We start from the raw sequence: 19,016 nt of genomic DNA on the forward strand, positions 1-19,016 counted from the left end.
GCTGGAGCGGCGATACCCGAAAGACACGCCGAGGCAAGGTGACATCTCGCTCGGCGTGGACCAGGTAAGTTTTCTACACCTCGTTCCAAGGTAAGTATTTCATAACGAGCTAGTATGTGGTGCATACTAGCTCATTATGCCATTTGCCTTGCAGGTGTAAAAAAAAAAAAAAAAAAAAAATGTATTGCGGGTATACAACCGCTTTAAGAATTGCTGGCAGTCCCACACATCTTTAAAGAGCAGCGTGTTTTGGCGGTGGGTGATTGCAACCTCCTGCAGTAGTGTGACCCAGGCCTAAATTCATTGACAGTTTGTAAAATCTGATTTTTTTTTTTTTTTTGTTTTATTCATCTGTTTGTTATGGACATATGAAGTCTGCATGGATGGATATTCACAAAGATTCATGGACAGATGTAAAAATCGTGTATTTTACAAGGGTGCTTGAATTTAATGGCAGTTGGCAACCCTGGTATTTGCTGTGTGTGGAGGTAGAAGGGAGGTTGTGGGTGGGGGGCTTCAGGGGGAGAAACTGAGATCTGGGGGGGTGCAGCCCATATCAACATCCACCCCCATACAGCCAAGTGGCATTTACTTGCCTGGTGCTATGTAGAATCCCTGCTTTAGCTGTTGCTGGTGCTTTTACAAAAACTGCACCCCTCGGCATCCCTTCAGCTCTACTCATTTCTGCATTCTCTATGCTGGTGCATCCCTCCATACATGCTAGCCGACGTGGGTTTCCTTCTGCAAGGGGTTCTTCCAGACATGCCTCGGGCCACATGCTAAACTTCCCTGGGCCGTGAATTGGACACCCCTGGGCTAGATGATGCTGAAAAATGAGGCAGGCTCTTGCTTTGCGGCAGCTTCTAATTCACACTCTGAGAAGCTCAGTGTGCAGTGAAATAGCAACTGTGCAAGGCTGAATGTAAGCTTGCAGTCCCAACTATTCTAGCAATTCATTTTTTTATTTAAACCTTCGGCTAGGCATGTTCTATTACCATTTTAGACGCAATTGACACTTAGCGGAACTCTTTTAACCATTTTGGGGAATGACCACATTCTACACTTACACATGGTTCTCCGAGACAGCTGGGCTCCTGTTCTCGTTAGGAATCCCCAGGCTGTAAATATGTGATGGGAATGTTCTGCTTGGCACAGAAACTCTGAATCATAGCAGCACTACATCATAGCTGGATTTACACTCACAACTTGCATGTACACGGCGCAGCTGCTCGAAGATGATGCATACTTTCCAGGCTAAAGGCTGAAGGGAAAGTTTACCTTCCAACACCATGCGATTATTAAATGACACACAAGATGCACGCTGTGCGAGTGGTTCCTGGAAGTGGGTGACTTATTTATTTGAAATGTTCATCTGAGCATCATGGGATATGTAGTTGAACCCTGTCGGCTTGTGAACAATTTGTCAGACACATTGGTCATCTTGTATTTAGTATTTTCCTCTCAGTATAATACTACACTACAAAGGTTTGTTTTAAGTAAATTCAAATGGCTGTGTAAATTTACTAGCGGAAAGCAGATTGTGTTGCATATGACCATATTGCAAATTTATTCTGAGTTCAGTGGTGCACATTTTGCTGTAGGAGTGGAGCATTGCTTCAAAATAAGAACTTGTGCACAGTCCGTTAAAACAGATTACTATAGAATTACCTTTTTTTACCGATTTTTGTATTTAGGCGAAATTGCATCTTGGCTGATGAAATGGGTTTGGGGAAAACAATCCAGTCAATTACCTTCCTATATGAGATCTTCTTGAAGAGCATTCACGGTCCATTCTTGGTCATTGCGCCACTGTCAACGATCCCTAACTGGGAGAGAGAATTCCGCACATGGACAGAACTGAATGTTATAGTTTATCACGGGAGCCAAGCAAGCAGGAAAACCATACAACTCTATGAAATGTACTTTAAAGATTCACAGGTAGGTTTGATTTGTTACACAAATCCCTTAAAACATTTAGCTAAGCCAACATTATTTACTTATAAAGGTCTGTTTCTTGTTCTAAAATAAATAAATTCTATTGGGGAAATATAATATAATATTTCGCAATTCGCAAAGCTCTTTTAAGTTTCTAGATGTTTTTCATTTATACAAGTGTTTATTCCTAACATGGTTACCTGTATATTAAATATTAGTGTAACCACTTCATTACTGGGCACTTAAACCCCCTTCGTGCCCAGACCAATTTTCAGCTTTCAGCACTGACGCATTTTGAATGACAATTGCGCGGTCATACAACACTGTACCCAAATTATATTTTCCCACAAAGAGCTTTCTTTTGGTGTTATTTGATCATCTCAGCGATTTTTATTTTTTGCGCTATAAACAAAAAGACAGAAAATTTTGAAAAAAAAACACTTTTTTACTTTTTGTTATAATAATATCCCAATTTAACAAAAAAAAAAATGTTTTTCCTCGGTTTAGGCCGATACGTATTCTTTTACATATATTTGTTTAAAAAAATCGCAATAAGCGTATATTGATTGGTTTGTGCAAAAGTTATAGCGCCTACAAAATAGGGGATAGATTTATGATTTTCTTTTTGTACTAGTAATGGCAGCGGTCTGCGTTTTTTTGTCAGGCCTGCGATATGGCTATGGCTATGGATATGTGGCGGACGTATCGGACACTTTTGACACAATTTTGGGACCATTCACATTTATACAGTGATCAGTGCTATAAAAATGCACAAATTACTGTATAAATTTGACTGGCGGGGAAGGGGTTAACACTAGGGGGTGAGGAAGGGGTAAAATTTATTCCCTGGGTGTGTTCTAACTGTGTGTGGAGGGGTACTGACTGGGGGAGGTGACCGATGCTGTGTCCCTATGTACAAGGGACACAGCATCGGTCTCCTCTCTCCCTGACAGGACGTGGAGCTCTGTGTTTACACACAGAGCTCCACGTCCCTGCTGTCACCACCGATTGCGGGTACCTGGCAGGCATCACGCCCACCAGGCACGCGCATCGGCTTCCTTAACAACCCATGAATGGCAGGTTGTTGAGGGGCAGCCCGGCAAGCCGGCCACCGCATTCCTTAACACGGATGACCCATCGGCTTTTAGTGGGGTTTAACCCTGGCTGCTGGATGTGGAGGTCTGCAGGCATCCAGCCACCCCGCCAGTTGAGGACATGTAGCCCTGGTTTGGTTTCGGATGGAGGGAAATCTTGATGACAGCTAATGAGTCATTAGTTAAGGACGTGGCAGCCCCCTGCTCCTTAACCCGCTAGTCGCTGCTACACGTCACACAAAAATCCTTATCACCAGAATGGTGTTTTTTTCAGCTGCTAGTGTGCATGATGAGGCCTCAATAGAAGAGCAAATGGACTGGTAGGAACACCAGGGATTTGACACAAATGAAGCAATACAAAGAGCACAGGATACTTTTTCATACAAGTAACACGGTACATCAGGTACATAAGTGTCGGTTCACCCAGGGGCAACCCGACTTGCAGCGCGACTTTGCAAGGCAAATTCAGTGCGACTTGAAGCAACTTACAACGCAACTTGAAGTTGCCTCCAGGACAGGTGACTTTGGCCAATCACAGAATAATCAGCTCTGTGGAGGGAGGGGTTTGCCTGAGTAAACTATTTAATTTTCCTGTAAAGTTGCTTCAGTTAAGATGTGATCCGACTTTGGAGGCAACTTCCGTTTAAATCTATGGGTACAAGTTGCCTAGAAGTCGCCTTGAAGTAGTACAGGAACTTTTTCTGAAGTCGGAGCGACTTCAGTAGTGTACATTAAGACGGCTCTCATTCACTTCAATGGAATTTCTTATGTCGCGTGACTTGGGGCCACACAAGTCGGATCCCATGTCGCGGTAGTGTAAACCGGCACTAACAGTAATCTTACATTCTGGGTTGACATATTGAACATGTTTTATGTCTTAGCAAAAAGGAATCGTTTGCATTTCCATCAATGACTCTGTGACTATTCTAACCTTCACCAAGGCACGAGTCAATTGATGCAGCAAAGTCAAATATGTCTTGGTGTTCACTGGTTTCCTTTGCGGACTAAACAGCAGTTGTATGTTGTTGCCTTTGGAATGCAGGGTGTAATAAGGAGATCCGTGCCTGTAATGGTTGAGAGTAGTAAATGAATACCTTCGTCCGATATATTTTTAGGACAGCTGCTTCCTAGAGGATGTATTTTCCGTATTTTTAGTATGTCATTATAGCTTGTGTTCACAGCCTATAGTTTTCCCAGTTTTCTATCTGGATAACTTAACAGTGTTGGACTTTCTCCTGTTATTAAGTATAGATAAAATAAAAAGACCGGGAATATTGTCAGAATTATACCTTTTAGTGACAATAAAAAATTGCATGCTTTCCAAGCACCAAGGCCTTTATCTAGCATACAAACAGATGAAAGCGGAGATGGAGTACAGAATATGTACACGTTCTGATCTCACACATTGAAGATGAAATGTAAACAGAGACATGTGGTCCTCCCACCTTGCTCGTGTGCCAACTGATCATTTTTTTTTCTCTCTTCTATTTTAAGGGCAAAGCAATAAAGGGTGCCTACCGGTTCCATGCCATCATTACAACATTTGAAATGATTCTGACAGACTGCCCTGAGCTCAGAAACATCCACTGGCGATGTGTGATTATTGATGAGGCTCACCGGCTAAAAAACAGAAACTGTAAGCTCTTGGAAGGACTAAAGATGATGGATTTGGTGAGTTTTGTCACTTGTCTGTCTTGTTCATTGACACCGTACATGAGGCAGAAACATATACTAATTGGATATCTATTTTTATTGCCATCCCTTTAGCTTTCACAAGGCTGAATTGTGATTGGTTGTTGAAGTAAATGCTACAGTAAATAAACTATTTCAACAGTTATAGAAAGTAAGCTAGACTATAGCAGGTTCCACAGGGGAGCCTTGAATACCAGAACCTTCATAGGATTTGGCTGGTCCATGATGTGCGCCTACAGGGAACACAACCAGTACACAATGTCCTGTTGTGTTTTTTCTCTCTCTCTCTGATGGGTTCCCTATAGCCTGTTTGTGCAGAATGCATTCATTCACATGAAGCAGGCTGGTCAAATGCAAATCATTTTTATATTCTCCATTTTTTTTTTTTTTTTTTGCTATACAGCAAGTACTGTTATTTGTATTCATGGGAACGCATCTGTCATTTAGACAAGAGCATCTTGTGAGTGAGGACAGGAGGTGCCACGTGTGACTGCTGAATCAGCACAGCCAGACTCTGAGGCTAAAGTTGGAACCAGCATCTGTTGTACAAGATTTTTAAAATGAGAAGGGAAATGCTTTTCCATACCCTGTACTTGTGGGTTTGGATTGGCTGCTGTGCTGCTGGCTATAGGAAAGGCGTCTGCACAACCTGTGGCCGTCCAGCTGCTGAATCGTACCTCCTTTCTGTAGACCGCTATAGCTATATCTAATTCCGGACTAAAAGTTGTAGGGTGACTGTACGGGGATGTGGGTCTTTAACTGACTTTAACTCCTTTATAGAAAGGGAAAATGCTTTGTTAGGCTTTGGCCTGGTCCAGATGACTATGATAACGTTACAAGTTTACTGTCTGAGTTTTCTCGCTGATATAAATGTAGTGAGGTAAAAGGATAATCTCATCAAATTGTCTTTAAATGGTTGTTGAATTAGATCAACTGTAATAACACTGCAATATTACTTAAAGTGGAACTACACTTTATCTGAGCACCAAAAATGTGTTGTATGCAAAAGTTTAGGAACCCCTGACAATTTCCGCTATTGTCATTTATAAGCATTTGGGTGTTTGGATCAGCAATTTCATTTTGATCTATCAAATACCTGAAGGACACAGTAATATTTCAGTAGTGAAATGAGGTTTATTGGATTAACAGAAAATGCGCAATATGCACCAAAACGAAATTAGACAGGTGCATAAATTTGGGCACCCTTGTTGATTTGAATACCTGTAACTACTTAGCACTGATTGGAACACAGTTGGTTTGGTGAGCTCATTAAGCCTTGAACTTCATAGACAGGTGCCTCCAATCACGAGAAAGGGTATTTAAGGTGGCCAATTGCAAGTTGTTCTTTGACTCGCCTCTGAAGAGTGGCAACATGGGGGCCTCAAAACAACTCTCAAATTACCTGAAAACAAAGATTGTTCTACATTATGGTTTAGGGGAAGGCTACAAAAAGCTATTGCAGAGATATAAGCTGTCCGTGTCCACTGTGAGGAAATAAAAGACCACAGGCACAGTTCTTGTTAAGGCCAGAAGTGGCAGGCCACATAAAATATTGGAGAGGCAAAGGCGAAGGATGGTGATAACAGTCAAAAACAGCCCACCTCCAAACACCTACAACGTCAACTTGCTGCAGATGGTGTCACTGTGCATTCTTCAACAATTCAGCGCACTTTGCACAGGGAGAAGCTGTATGGGAGAGTAATGCGAAAGAAGCACAGTAAAACTGAAATATTACTGTGTCCTTCAGTTATTTGATATTTCAAAATGAAATTGCTGACCCAAATATCATATTTAATATTCAAAGTACACGCGCCCATCCCTCCATGTCTCCATGCCTTTATTTATATGTTGAGAAATCGCTTTGAAAAGCACCCCCTAGTATTTCTGGCCACGGCCATCTTGAGTGAGGGCAGATGAATTGAATTGATGTAGCACTTCCTGGAATCCACCTGTCCTTAGCTCAGGCACGGAAGCAGGAGATGATGTGCTTAGCCAAGTTATCTCATCAGCCCCTCTTTCCCTATTACAGACTGTCATACATGCCAATTTGCCTAGGCCTGAAAAACTGAAGAAAAAAAAGTTTGCAACAAGCAAATATGATGTGTTCTATCCATTTACCAATGCTAGCAGGATAAGGTTTAACAATAGTCGATGTTAATTGAGTGAGTGAAGCTCTTTTTTTTTAAATAAAGGGGTCACTTTAAATTTGGTTTTAAACCATTTTATAGCGGACTGTACCTGCAAATTTGCCACTCTAAGGCTCCTTTCACCCTTCAGGAGTCTTAACCCCTCCATTTTCAGAGGATGGTTTGCAGGTGATACTGCCACCGCCTGATGCATGTTTTTTGCAGAACCGTAAGTTTGCATTGTGGGACCATGCCACAACTGTGAGCCAAGCATTTGACTCAATTGTGTTGCAGTCCCATTAATTTACTGACATCTGCATGTAAAGTTAACATTGGTGCACACTGATGCAAAGTTTTACAGCCACAGCAGTGTATACCCATCAGAGTGGCGCTATGCCTGCATGTAGGTGGGCAGTCTACAGGCAGTAAAAACTCAGATCAACTTCATTGTCTTTACCCTTCCCCTGGCTGCCCATGTGAAAAGATCCTCAAGTCTATTTTAGCTACTCTAGAGCAAAATGTGACTTCAAGGCTGCTGTAAAACAAAGGCTCGCCCTTTTATATACTGTATTCGTTTTTGTGTTCTGATGTACAATTTCCTATCTACATGTTTTAAATTACTACCCTGGCCATTGCAGAAATTGAGAACTGTCCCATAAATTTACAAAGCTGTATTTTTCAAAATTGTGTCCTTTTTAGTATGGAAATTCTATTAAAGTGGTTGTAAACCTCAGAAAGGAAATATGAACCAAGCACATCCTCCTCTAGTGCGTTTTTGTCTCTTTTCAAAGCACCGAGTATCGTTTTTCTCTGCTGCCTTATTTGTATGCACCCTGCATGAGTCATTTCTGACAGGTTTTCCTGACACCAAGAGTTAAAAATTGGCAATAGGAGGGGGAAAGGCTGGAATATTGTATCTTTAATGAAGATCAAGCATTGTAATCCTATGTTGAGCTTATGTCACGGATGTGCAGGTATTCTCTAAATATGTGAGGTTTTGAGCCTTTTGTGTTAGACATTTGACCAACGTAATAATTTTTTTCCCCAAGTTAAATTAAAGCTATGTAATGGGCATTGTCTATTGGCAAACAATTGCTGATTAAAGTTGGTGTTTCTCTCCTTGTTGGAAAGTAACTTTTTTTTTTACTCTACTGGTCTCATTCCTAATTCTTATTGCTTTCAGGAACATAAAGTGCTGCTAACAGGGACCCCTTTGCAAAACACTGTGGAGGAGCTTTTCAGCCTGCTGAACTTCCTTGAACCTGAACGCTTCCCATCAGAGAGCAATTTCATGCTAGAATTTGGCGATCTAAAAACGGAAGAACAGGTAGGAGATCGAACAATTCTTACTACACAGCTGACATCAGACTCCTTAGCGAGGTATTTGCTTAATTGAACAGTCAGACTGGATTACACAATTGCTTAAGTGTTTTGTGCCAAACTTCTTTAGGTACAAAAGCTTCAAGCTATACTGAAACCGATGATGTTAAGACGTCTTAAGGAAGATGTTGAGAAGAATTTGGCCCCAAAGGAAGAAACCATTATAGAAGTAGAGCTGACAAACATCCAGAAGAAATATTACAGAGCCATCTTGGAGAAGAATTTTTCTTTCCTTTCCAAGGGAGGTGGTGGTGGCCATGCAAATGTTCCTAACCTTCTAAACACTATGATGGAGCTGAGAAAATGCTGCAATCATCCTTACCTTATTAATGGTAAGTAACATTTATATTGTGTGAATAACTATTTGACTGTAATGATATTTGATTTTTTTTTTATGAGATTGTCTCAATTCTCCTGGTCGGAAAATTACACAAGAAGGGGAACTACCCCTGGCACAGTAGATTCAGCAGCATGTGAGTATTTGAAGCTGGATGGGGACACTGTTGTTGTCACCAACTTCTTATAGAACACTATAGCATGCAGTAATACTTTATTTCTTTCCTGTCCATTAAAGGACACAGGAAGTTCAACTCCAGTTGTTGGTGTCCTAGAATGTTTCTCGGCTTTGCTGTTTTTCAGCTTGCATTCTAATCTTTTGCCAGCTTCAGACATACAATCCTTCAGGTGGCTCTTGGACAGCTGGCAGTCCCCATTTTTTATATTAACATTAGACCTGCTAGGGATTGTTTGCCGTGTTCTCGTCTCTCAGTTGGACTTCTTTTGGTGGTTCTGAAGATGAAACTTTCTGTATCCCTAAATGAAGAAGAAAATGGGACTGTTGAACCCATCATAAAATCAATTTCTTGATATCAACTGGGGGACACAGGTCCTGGCTCTTTGTTGTCTCTTACAGAATTTGATTAATCATAAAAGAACCAATGTTTTGGGGTAGACAAATGCTGCACTATGCTGCTATAAAGAGGCCATGTGAGATCCCAAACCTATGGCTTTTGTATGGTGATGGTATAATAAATTCTTTAAAGTATGTCTGAACTCGACAACAACAATTTTAAAGGGTAACTAAAGGCAAAACTTTTTTTTTATTAAGTGGAGTGGGATTAAGAACACTTGTCGTTTATTGCCATCTATGCCCATATTGGGCAGATTCACCCTCTCTAGTTCATTTTTTTTCTGCTATCGCTGAAAGTAAAAAATCTCAAATTCCAAAACAGGAATAGGGGGTAAATCTTCCAATGAGAACTCTAGTTCTAGAGACCCTGGTGACAACCAGGGAGTCCCTCACTTTGGAGAGATTTCCCCATACTTCCTGTTTGGTTACAGTATAGGAAGTGAAGGGAATTCTCCCTGGTGGGACACAGATGGGGGGGGGGGGGGGGGGGCACCTGAGCGTGGTTATAACCCTTCCTTAATCTTTCAAAAATGCACAAAAAAAGTTTGCTTTTTGTTCCACTTCAGCTATTGCAACTTACCAGTCCTTGGATGTCTTGGTTTTCTCTTTTTAAGCTTTTTCACCTTGTAATTGTGCATTAAAAAGACACTTATTGTCCCTTTTTTTTTTTTGCCGTGCTCATTTCTCCCACTCCGTGGTGGTAATTTGGTTACGGCACAGGCTTGATGTAACATGTTTGCCTCTGTTTGTTCTTTTACTATGTGGTATCCCCACATTTAAAGGATGTTAAACTGTATTGGGTCTTTTTTTTTTTTTTCGGAGCTTTAGATACGCTTCTCGGTAGGTGTGCTGGTGAGGAATATGACTACATTGGTGGTGCTATCCATCTTTTTCTACACAGTGGAACAAGACCATATTGTGCAAGACTGACCTTTTTATCTTTGTTACCAAGATGGAGACTTCAATCGTAATATAATCCCAATAGACGTTCTAAGCCTTCTCTGTTCCACCAAAAACTAAAATTAGGCTAGAGTTCCGCTTTAAACTTTTAAGGATTTGCAGATTATAGTTTAAAAGCGGCCTTTTTGTTGGCAGGTGGTTGAAGCAGTTAAGTTGTGAATTCTTTTTTACAGCCCTGTTGAGTATTCACTTTGTGCCTTTTAGAAGGGGGAGAAACTGAATACTGACTTGAAAGAGATACGACTCCTGCTCTAGCCAATGACCATTGTAAGAGAATCTTTATCACGCATTCTCTAATTACTATTTTACACCACTTGGATACGTTTTATTAAGTAAGATTTCACACTGCTTGACTGTTACAAATCCACTTGCCCCAAATAGCACTTTCCAACCAGTGACTTTTTCCTTGCTCCTGGTGGTTCTTCAGCAGTGAGGTTTTTTTGATGCTGCTAATAAAAGATGAATGTGTATAGACAGGCTCATTAATTCCTGCTTTAGCTGACTAAGCACCACTTTAATGCTATTGAATTTGACTTTGATGCACAATGCGAATGCAAAGCCGAACATTCTCAGCAAAGTCAAAATGTTTCCTATGGTTTTTGTAGTTATCGACAAAATTACTATTGTGTATGTGTTGACGTGTATATTGGCATATATGGCATTAACGTACGCGTATGTGAGAGGCTGTTATTGAGGCAAATATAATTTATTTGTATTTATTTTTTGGAGGGGGAGATGCAATCTACTAATAGCCCAGTGCATGTAGCTAAAAGGCTTTCTGTGGTCAGTCGATATCCAGACAATAAAACGGCCATGATTGTAGATGTGGTAATAAAACAATGCAGTCATGCGTATAAACATCTGGGCTATCTGAAAGTCTGGCTAAGATACCAAACATCTAGATCTTTCAGATAATCATCTTTCCTGAAGCCTAAAAACTTTATTTGAGAGAACCTCATTCAGGGGTTTGCTTGTTTTAGGAAACCTCTGAAGAGCCTGCACTTGAATGCCAGAGCCAATTCCCCCATTGTTGCCTGTTTTATGTGTGCACCATGGCGGCTGCCTATATGCACTGCTGGGTTCTGAATGGTGGAAATATTTCTGTTGTTGGTCCTAGGCAGCTCTGTTGGTGTGGTGTTTCCATATATTAACTTCTGTGTTGATTTGCCCCAATCGTACAAAGAAAGCCTAATGACCCCCATACACTAGACGGAAAATTTGTGTATTCGTTTTTCATCCAGTTAATGGACACAAATAGAAAATAGTTTTTGCCTTTTTGAGAGTAAAAAAAATGTAAGAAATAGGTTGGTAAACTTTTTCCGAAGGAGCGATCTGTTTAAAGGCTAATGTGTTTCCATTAAAATCTGTTTGTACATACATGACAAAACTTTAACCCTAGACATGTAAATGAATGTTCATGTATAAAAGACCGATCATTCAAAAACGTTACCTTCTCCTTTTTTGTTCTGGTCTCTTCAGCTTGTTGTAAAGCCATAACGCCAAGCATTCCTATAGCAATGGTCTTCTCCTCCACACCGAAGGTGATGGATGCTGGGCAGAAATTGCTCACAAAAGATTTCTGACAAACATTTGTCCCTCCTCAGAGGTGTAACGGAATACACAGGAGGGAGAGCCCAGGTGGAAAGATCAACTATATTTCGTCACTTTATGTGAACAAATTAGTTCATTTATGTCCATTGAATTATTTCTCATTCAAAATGTGGTCACTACATGATGGTGGTATTTTTTGCTCTTACTACAGATTTTTTTTTTAGTATTCAAGATCACATTCAAACAATTTTTTGGCTAGTGTATGGCCTGTATAAGAATCATCTTCTAGAACCTGGGAAACCAGACCAGAAGTTTATTCTTTTACATTGCATATGGTGGAATATAGTTGCTTTTTGGAGGTCCCCTTTAAATTGGTTTCATTCTTTTTGTTTAATGTATATAGTAATCCATGGATTATAGCTGATTGGGGTTGATTATGGTTGAGAGCCTAAAGTGGGGTTACATTTCTCGTGGTGTTTTTCTGAAAGGAAGAAGGGATGCTTGTAGTTGCCATCTAGATGATGGCATTAAGTTGGATTCAAACTGTCATTATTTTTATTTATTTTTAGGACGGGAAAGAGTTTGATTTTTCTTTTCTCTTTTTGGTCCTTTATGTCAAGTTTGCTTGAAAAAATGTGAATATTTATTTATGCAGTATGCATCTCTCTAGTAACTCTATGTGAGGAGAGCTCATAGTGAAATGCCTGTACAGCCGTTTGCAGTCAGTGACGAATCTGTGACTGTCCCTTTAAGGGTGCATCTGCATTTCCACCTAACCCCCTCATAAAGCTGTTTGCAAATTATATTTAATTACAACCTGGTAACCTGCGGTGATTGATGTGCAGCGTCCTCCAGCCCCCTATTTCCTTTTCCCCCAGGCTATGACTCTCACTCACAATAACATTTTTAGACAAGGCTGTCACTTGTGGGGGTGGATTTCATCCTGGGCAGTTTGCCCCGGGCCCCGTGCTGCTGACTCAGTCAGGAGCCGCATGTGCCGTCTGTTTGGATGTTGTATGCTGGCTTGCTCTTTCCTCTGGGCCCTGCTTACAATTTCTGCCCTTGGACTGTGAGCCCTCGCCTAAAGCGTTTTTGATATGCCTTTACTGTAGCGTTTCTCGTTTGTCAAACCTATATCCAACTAATTCTCGTCACATTGACTTTAAAGACTTATCAGTCATTTAGTGAGCACACGAATGCGCTTTGCATGGGAATGTTGCGCTGTGCGGTCAGTTTATAGGGACATGCTGAGTGGTCTGCGTGTCCCTGAAGAGTTAACCGATTGCTGTTGCTTAAAGAAGCATTGACTGTATGAACTGTAAATGTAAAAACATTGAATTCAAATCACGTAGTACTGATCTACTTCAAGTGCACTCCATGGGATATAATTGGTGTCTCTATTTAAAGTGTCCTTTTCTTTGCTACACTTGGCAGAGAAATAATGACTCCATTTGATATGTTTGTATGCTAATTTTGTCTTGACAAAGCTAGTTGTCATATGTTAGGACAACAATGCCATTGGCTGGCAGAGAAGGTGAGTATTGCAGTACAGTTCTTTAGAGACGTAACAATTCACCTATCGGCATTGTTCTTTATCAAGGAACATGCTTGTTTGCTTTTTATTAAAGAAAGCTATAGTATATTTCCAGTGATTATGCATTAATCAGCTTTTTTTTTGGGGAACTTTAATGTTCTACTGGCTGTTGTATATTTTCGTGTACAAAGTTGTAGTTGTACCCCTAGTGGCCACTATTTTCCAGCATAGAATCTGAATGTTTTGAGATATACCGTATTTATCGGCGTATAACACACACCCTCATTTTAAGAGGGAAGTTTCAGGGAAAAAACTTTCCACAGTGTATAACACACAGGCACAGTTTACCCTCCTATTTTCAGGGTAAAAAAGTGAGTGTTATACGCCAATAAATACAATAATTTTGTTATAGTTTTGACCATGTTTAAATCTTCATGGGTCTTAACTAGGGTTGTCCCGATACCACTTTTTTAGGACCGAGTACAAGTACCGATACTTTTTTTCATGTAGTCGCCGATACCGAATACCGATACTTTTTTTAAATGTCATGTGACAGTTTTCAAACCACAATACAGACTAAGGATATTTTCTTTAGAATTATGAAGAACTCTAACTCAAGACATTATAAAAGAATAAAAATGAGTAAAAATGAATAAAAATGTTTTATTTGCTTGTCACGCAGTAGTAAAAAACTCAAAGAATTTTCATAGAACATGTTGATAAATACAAAAAAAGTATTCTATTTAGGTATCGGGAGCATTTGCGCGAGTACGAGTACTCCCGCAAATACTCAGTATCGGTCCCGATACCGATACTAGTATCGGTATCTGGACAACCCTAGTCTTAACTGACTTCCAAGCTTACAGTGATCTAAAAGAAATGGTAAAGTGGCCAAGGACTTCTAGTTGTTAAAGTCTAACTTCAGCCAAAACTGTTCTTTGAGGCCCCTAATTTCTTTATTTTTCATAGAAGGCACATTTTACAGCCAAAGTAACGGATGTATAATAAAATCAAGTATCAGAAGGGTCAAACAATGAGATCCACAAATAAACTGGCCCGGTAATATGAGGCTTCTAAACGTTCTAACTGTTTAGGCATTTTGTGTGTTGTGGTCACGGGGAAAATCTCTTTACCTACTGCCCCACTTCACTGGTTATATATTAGGGTTTACAACCACTTGTTTATGATGGGTAAAGGGACAGCTTTGTATTTACAGTGGCAGTATGGCAACCTAGAGAAAACACAGTATTTTGGATATTGGGAGATATTGTACTACTCGGCTAGTTCAATAGAAATTGGCCAATGTTCTACCCATGTGTATGGAAGCCGGTCTGAGAGAAGCCGACCTTTCGGCTGGCTTCTGTTGAAGGCACATGACCGAAAAAGGACTGCTGATTGGTATCCGATCAGCGCAACTCATCCATTGGCTGACCGGTGTGTTCTGGCAGGTGGAGGGGTGGGGCTGGGGGGGGGGGTGGTCATCCTTTCAGTAAAGATATTTGCAAGCACACCATGGAATGACATAAATGGCGTCCAAACGGATAATTTATTGCATGATCACAACACAAGGAGAGTGCTCTCCTTGTGTTGTGATCATGCAATAAATTATCTGTTTGGAAGCTATATATGTCGTCCCATGGTGTGCTGGCAAATATCTTTACTGTGACTTGAACCAGTATCCAGCTGGTTGTTGCTGCAGCACCCAAATTTGAGAGCTCATCCAGGAATGTGTGCGATGGGAATATGAAGTATTCGTCGTCCTTTCAGAACACAAAAGCTTAGTGGGGGAGATCGTTGTACTAACATCATATTGTTGGTACATCAGCTCCTCCTGAACTCCTCAGTGTTTTTTTTTTTTGTTTTTTTTTTTTTTTCTGTTTTTTTTTCGTTCAGTCCACTGGGTTGAGCGAAAGAAAACAAATGTGTACTAGGCTTTAGACTATGTAAGCTTACGCAGGTGGTTAATAGGGGAGACAATGAGGGGACGGCAAGTTTACAACGCCTCTAGTAAAAATAAGACCACTGGTAGAATGCCAACACCATTACTATTATGTAGCTGCCTTGTTTTGCTTTATATTTGTTCTAATATTGCGTCAATTGTATTGTCTGACTGTATTTTATCTGGGACGTAGTAATATTTAACCATGAGTATTGGTGCACCTCAGAATGGTATGATTTCTATAAGGATGCTGTGTTGTGGTAAAATGGCACTGGTCTCTGTTTTGGTACAGCCTTTAAGATTGGAAGGTGAATAGCTGAAGGGCAATGTAATGATTTATCATTTTATAGTTCCGATTCCCATCATAGCGCACATAAAACCGACCAAGTACAGGTGACTGACTATATTTACCCATCTTTTATGTGACTGGAGGTTCCTATTTTAAATGACTTAAGTAATTGATTTCCCTGATAAAACCCTTGTGTTCATTAACATGTGGTGACTTCTCAAGGTTTCTAAGAGTAGAAATCGGCTATTCCTATGCTGGCCTATTTCAAAATTTGTCAGTAGTTTTTTTTTTTTTTTTTTTTTTTGACCCGATTCCCCCTTCCACCTTTCAGGGGCCATACAACTTTCCATTTACATTCAATTTCTGACTCTCCACAGGTGCTGAAGAGAAAATTTTGGAAGAATTTAGGGAACTGCACAGCAGTGACCTTCCAGATTTTCCGCTCCAGGCTATGATCCAGGGCGCTGGCAAACTAGTTCTTATTGACAAGCTGCTGCCAAAACTGAAGGCTGGTGGCCACAGGGTGCTCATCTTCTCCCAGATGGTGCGGTGCTTGGACATTCTGGAAGACTACCTCATCCAACGCAGGTGAGTGTGTATGCCAACCGCATTGCCAACCACAAAGGCAATAGTAGCACTTAGCGGTCCTGTAAAGATCTGCCCCAGATACATTAAATTGTTTAGGCGTTTGAACATTCACCTGACTGCTCAGTTTTTGTAGCACTCATTTGTGTCTCATTAACCCTTCAGTGCCTGAGATGGGAAACAATCCGCCTTTCTTTCAAGTGAGACAATGGGCATTGATTTGAGCAACTCAAACACATATTTTGGACACATTGATAAATGGACCTAATCTGCTCTATTTTTTTTCCTAAGGATATACATAAGCCATAATAATCATGTCTTTTACAATGAAAGCACAGTGCACATGTTGCCTGTTTCTCATCAGCTTCTTTTATTGATTGGGAATGAAATCCCAGAGGAAGTCCAGATTTGTTCGGAATGGCAAGATGTGACTTGTAGCAGCAGGGATGTGCTGACTGCAGAGCTGCTGAACAGGCATACATGAGGCACTCGAGCATCTCCTCCTCATTGCCATTCTGTTCACAAGTTTGCAGCTGAAATACATCAACCTTTTCAAGGAGGATAGTGCTGGAGTTTGTCTTAAGTAAATAAAATAAATTGAAGTACTGGTCTAGATGATGACCCTTTTTTTTATTTGATTTTTTTTTTAATTTTCAGATACCCATATGAGAGAATTGATGGCAGAGTGAGAGGCAACCTTCGCCAGGCTGCTATTGACAGATTTTCCAAGCCAGATTCTGATAGGTTTGTGTTCCTGCTGTGTACAAGGGCAGGAGGTCTGGGCATTAATTTAACTGCTGCTGATACTTGCATTATCTTTGATTCCGACTGGAACCCCCAGAATGACCTTCAGGTAAATGGCTTTGCTTTACTGTTAGCTATGTTCTTGGTCTTTTAATAGTCTTTGTAATGTGTTTATTCATTTGCAAATAAGTCTCCGACGATATCAAGTGTTGCATGTGTGATTAATTCAAATCATGTCAAACAGCTTAATTTGGATTAATTTCACAAAGTTTTTTTTTTTCATTGTCATTTTTTTGTGTATGTAATGTATAAAATAATTATTATTAAATAACCTCGCTGTAAACCCCTCTCCATCTATATAATATATGCATTTCCTCTTATCTGGTCAGATGGGATTTTTAACACCCAGCCGTGACAAGATACCACTGGACTTTGTGTATTGCCACTTTATTATTCAGTACATTATAAATCCTGTAGGCATTGAATTCAGCGGTCTATCCCTCATACCATTTGCATATAACATCTACGTCATATTGCATTCCTGTTGGAAGATTGGCTTGTCCTACCTGTTATAATTGATGACTGTAATGCTTGACTCATTTCACAGCTGTAAAGGATATGTGTATGTATTTAGAATATATATAAAATATATTTCATAAGCTGGCCTTAGATAGCACATGACCTGTCCAAAGAGATGGGTAGAGATTATTTTTTTTCCAATGCAGGAGCCTGTAGGACATGCTGAGAAATCCTTTCTGAATTGGCCAATGGGTACATGAGGCACATGTGCAGTGAGCAAATTCGTTCCCTATTCTTTATAGACAAGGGATTATTTGCTCACACGGGTTGGAACAAACTGACTTGTTCATCAGAAATGCTAGTTATAGCTAGTTAATTCCTGTACAGCTCAATCCTCATTCTTTTACTGCAATGCTTAATGTGTATCTAAAGCCATTTTTCCCATTTTGAATGGCGTAGTGATAATAGAACCTCTGTTGGGTTTTTGTTGGTGTCTGTGTCCCCATAAGGGCGATTTTACTTTGTTTTGTCCAGGTGACCACTGTCACTGGAACAGAAAGTTGTCCTTGGAAGAGAAATGGAGGAGATGTTTTCCACTGGGGACAATTGTTCCATTGATTGCTGTCTAATGGGAATTTCTTCAGAACTTGTATCTACAGGAAAGGAAGTTAAGGGAAATCTCAATAGGACAAAGACCACAATTTTTTATTTTTTTTTAACCATTCCCAACTGTTTCCAAAATGAAAAAACAAGTTTTTGTCTTTAGATACATATTTTAGTGCCTCTTGCAATGATTGACTATTTTGTCTACTCTAAAGTTGCCCATTGCAGTCTGGAAGCCACCTTTTTTGCAAATTGTATGCAGCATGCTATAGGTCTTGTTGTATAATGTGTACTCTAATTATGTGCTACAAATTAATAGGTACTGTACTTGTTATAAGATGGTAACAGATCACTTGATGCCATTTTTGTTTTTTAGGCGCAAGCTCGGTGCCATCGGATTGGACAGAGTAAATCTGTGAAAATTTATCGCCTGATCACAAGAAATTCCTATGAGCGTGAAATGTTTGATAAGGCTAGCCTGAAACTTGGCTTGGATAAGGCAGTTCTGCAGTCCATGAGTGGAAGAGAGAATGCTACTAATGGGGTAAATGGCCTGCAGTTTAGCTTGCATTTAAATAAGTTATGCAGCATTTGGCACTTCTGCATCATTTCGGCTGTTTTCTTATAGTCCATTTTTTATTCATATCTTTTTTTTTTTTTTTTTTTTTTCCTGCAGGTACAGCAACTGTCCAAGAAGGAAATAGAAGACCTTCTACGGAAAGGGGCATATGGGGCACTAATGGATGAGGAAGATGAAGGCTCAAAGTTCTGTGAGGAAGATATCGATCAAATCCTTTCCAGGAGAACCCACACCATCACTATAGAATCAGAAGGAAAAGGCTCCACCTTTGCAAAAGTATGTTCTATAGGATTGGTGTTTTCTGAAACCTGGTGCCCATTGCAAGAGTTCTGCATCCATCTTTAAAACAAAATATAGTCTAGTTCCAAGGGACATGTGGGGCCCAGTTTACTCTTCTGCTTTCTATCTTCACTCTTCTCCTTTGTGCTTTTCTTCCTCTCCATCTTTGCTCTTCTTCTTCTCCTCTACCTTTTTTGCTCTTCTCGACCTTTGCGCTCCTCTTCCTCCTTCCTCCTTCCTCTTCCTCCTTCCTCTTCCTCCTCTTTGCTACCTTTGTTCTTCTCCTCATATTTTGT

General features: G+C 40.2%; 1 protein-coding gene across 1 annotated transcript in view; it reads left to right on the forward strand.

Moving 5' to 3' along the window:
- CHD7 (chromodomain helicase DNA binding protein 7) overlaps positions 1–19,016 on the forward strand; it is a 177,895-nt gene that overhangs the window by 124,368 nt on the left and 34,511 nt on the right. The window contains exons 12-19 of the mRNA XM_040354257.1: positions 1,695–1,938; positions 4,524–4,700; positions 8,031–8,174; positions 8,298–8,559; positions 15,788–15,998; positions 16,653–16,848; positions 18,238–18,405; positions 18,538–18,717. Of these exons, the coding sequence (XP_040210191.1) occupies positions 1,695–1,938; positions 4,524–4,700; positions 8,031–8,174; positions 8,298–8,559; positions 15,788–15,998; positions 16,653–16,848; positions 18,238–18,405; positions 18,538–18,717 (1,582 nt within the window). The remainder of the gene's footprint in view (positions 1–1,694; positions 1,939–4,523; positions 4,701–8,030; positions 8,175–8,297; positions 8,560–15,787; positions 15,999–16,652; positions 16,849–18,237; positions 18,406–18,537; positions 18,718–19,016) is intronic.

This window comes from Rana temporaria, chromosome 5 (genome assembly GCF_905171775.1).
Source record: "Rana temporaria chromosome 5, aRanTem1.1, whole genome shotgun sequence".
In the NCBI taxonomy this organism is placed as follows: domain Eukaryota; kingdom Metazoa; phylum Chordata; class Amphibia; order Anura; family Ranidae; genus Rana; species Rana temporaria.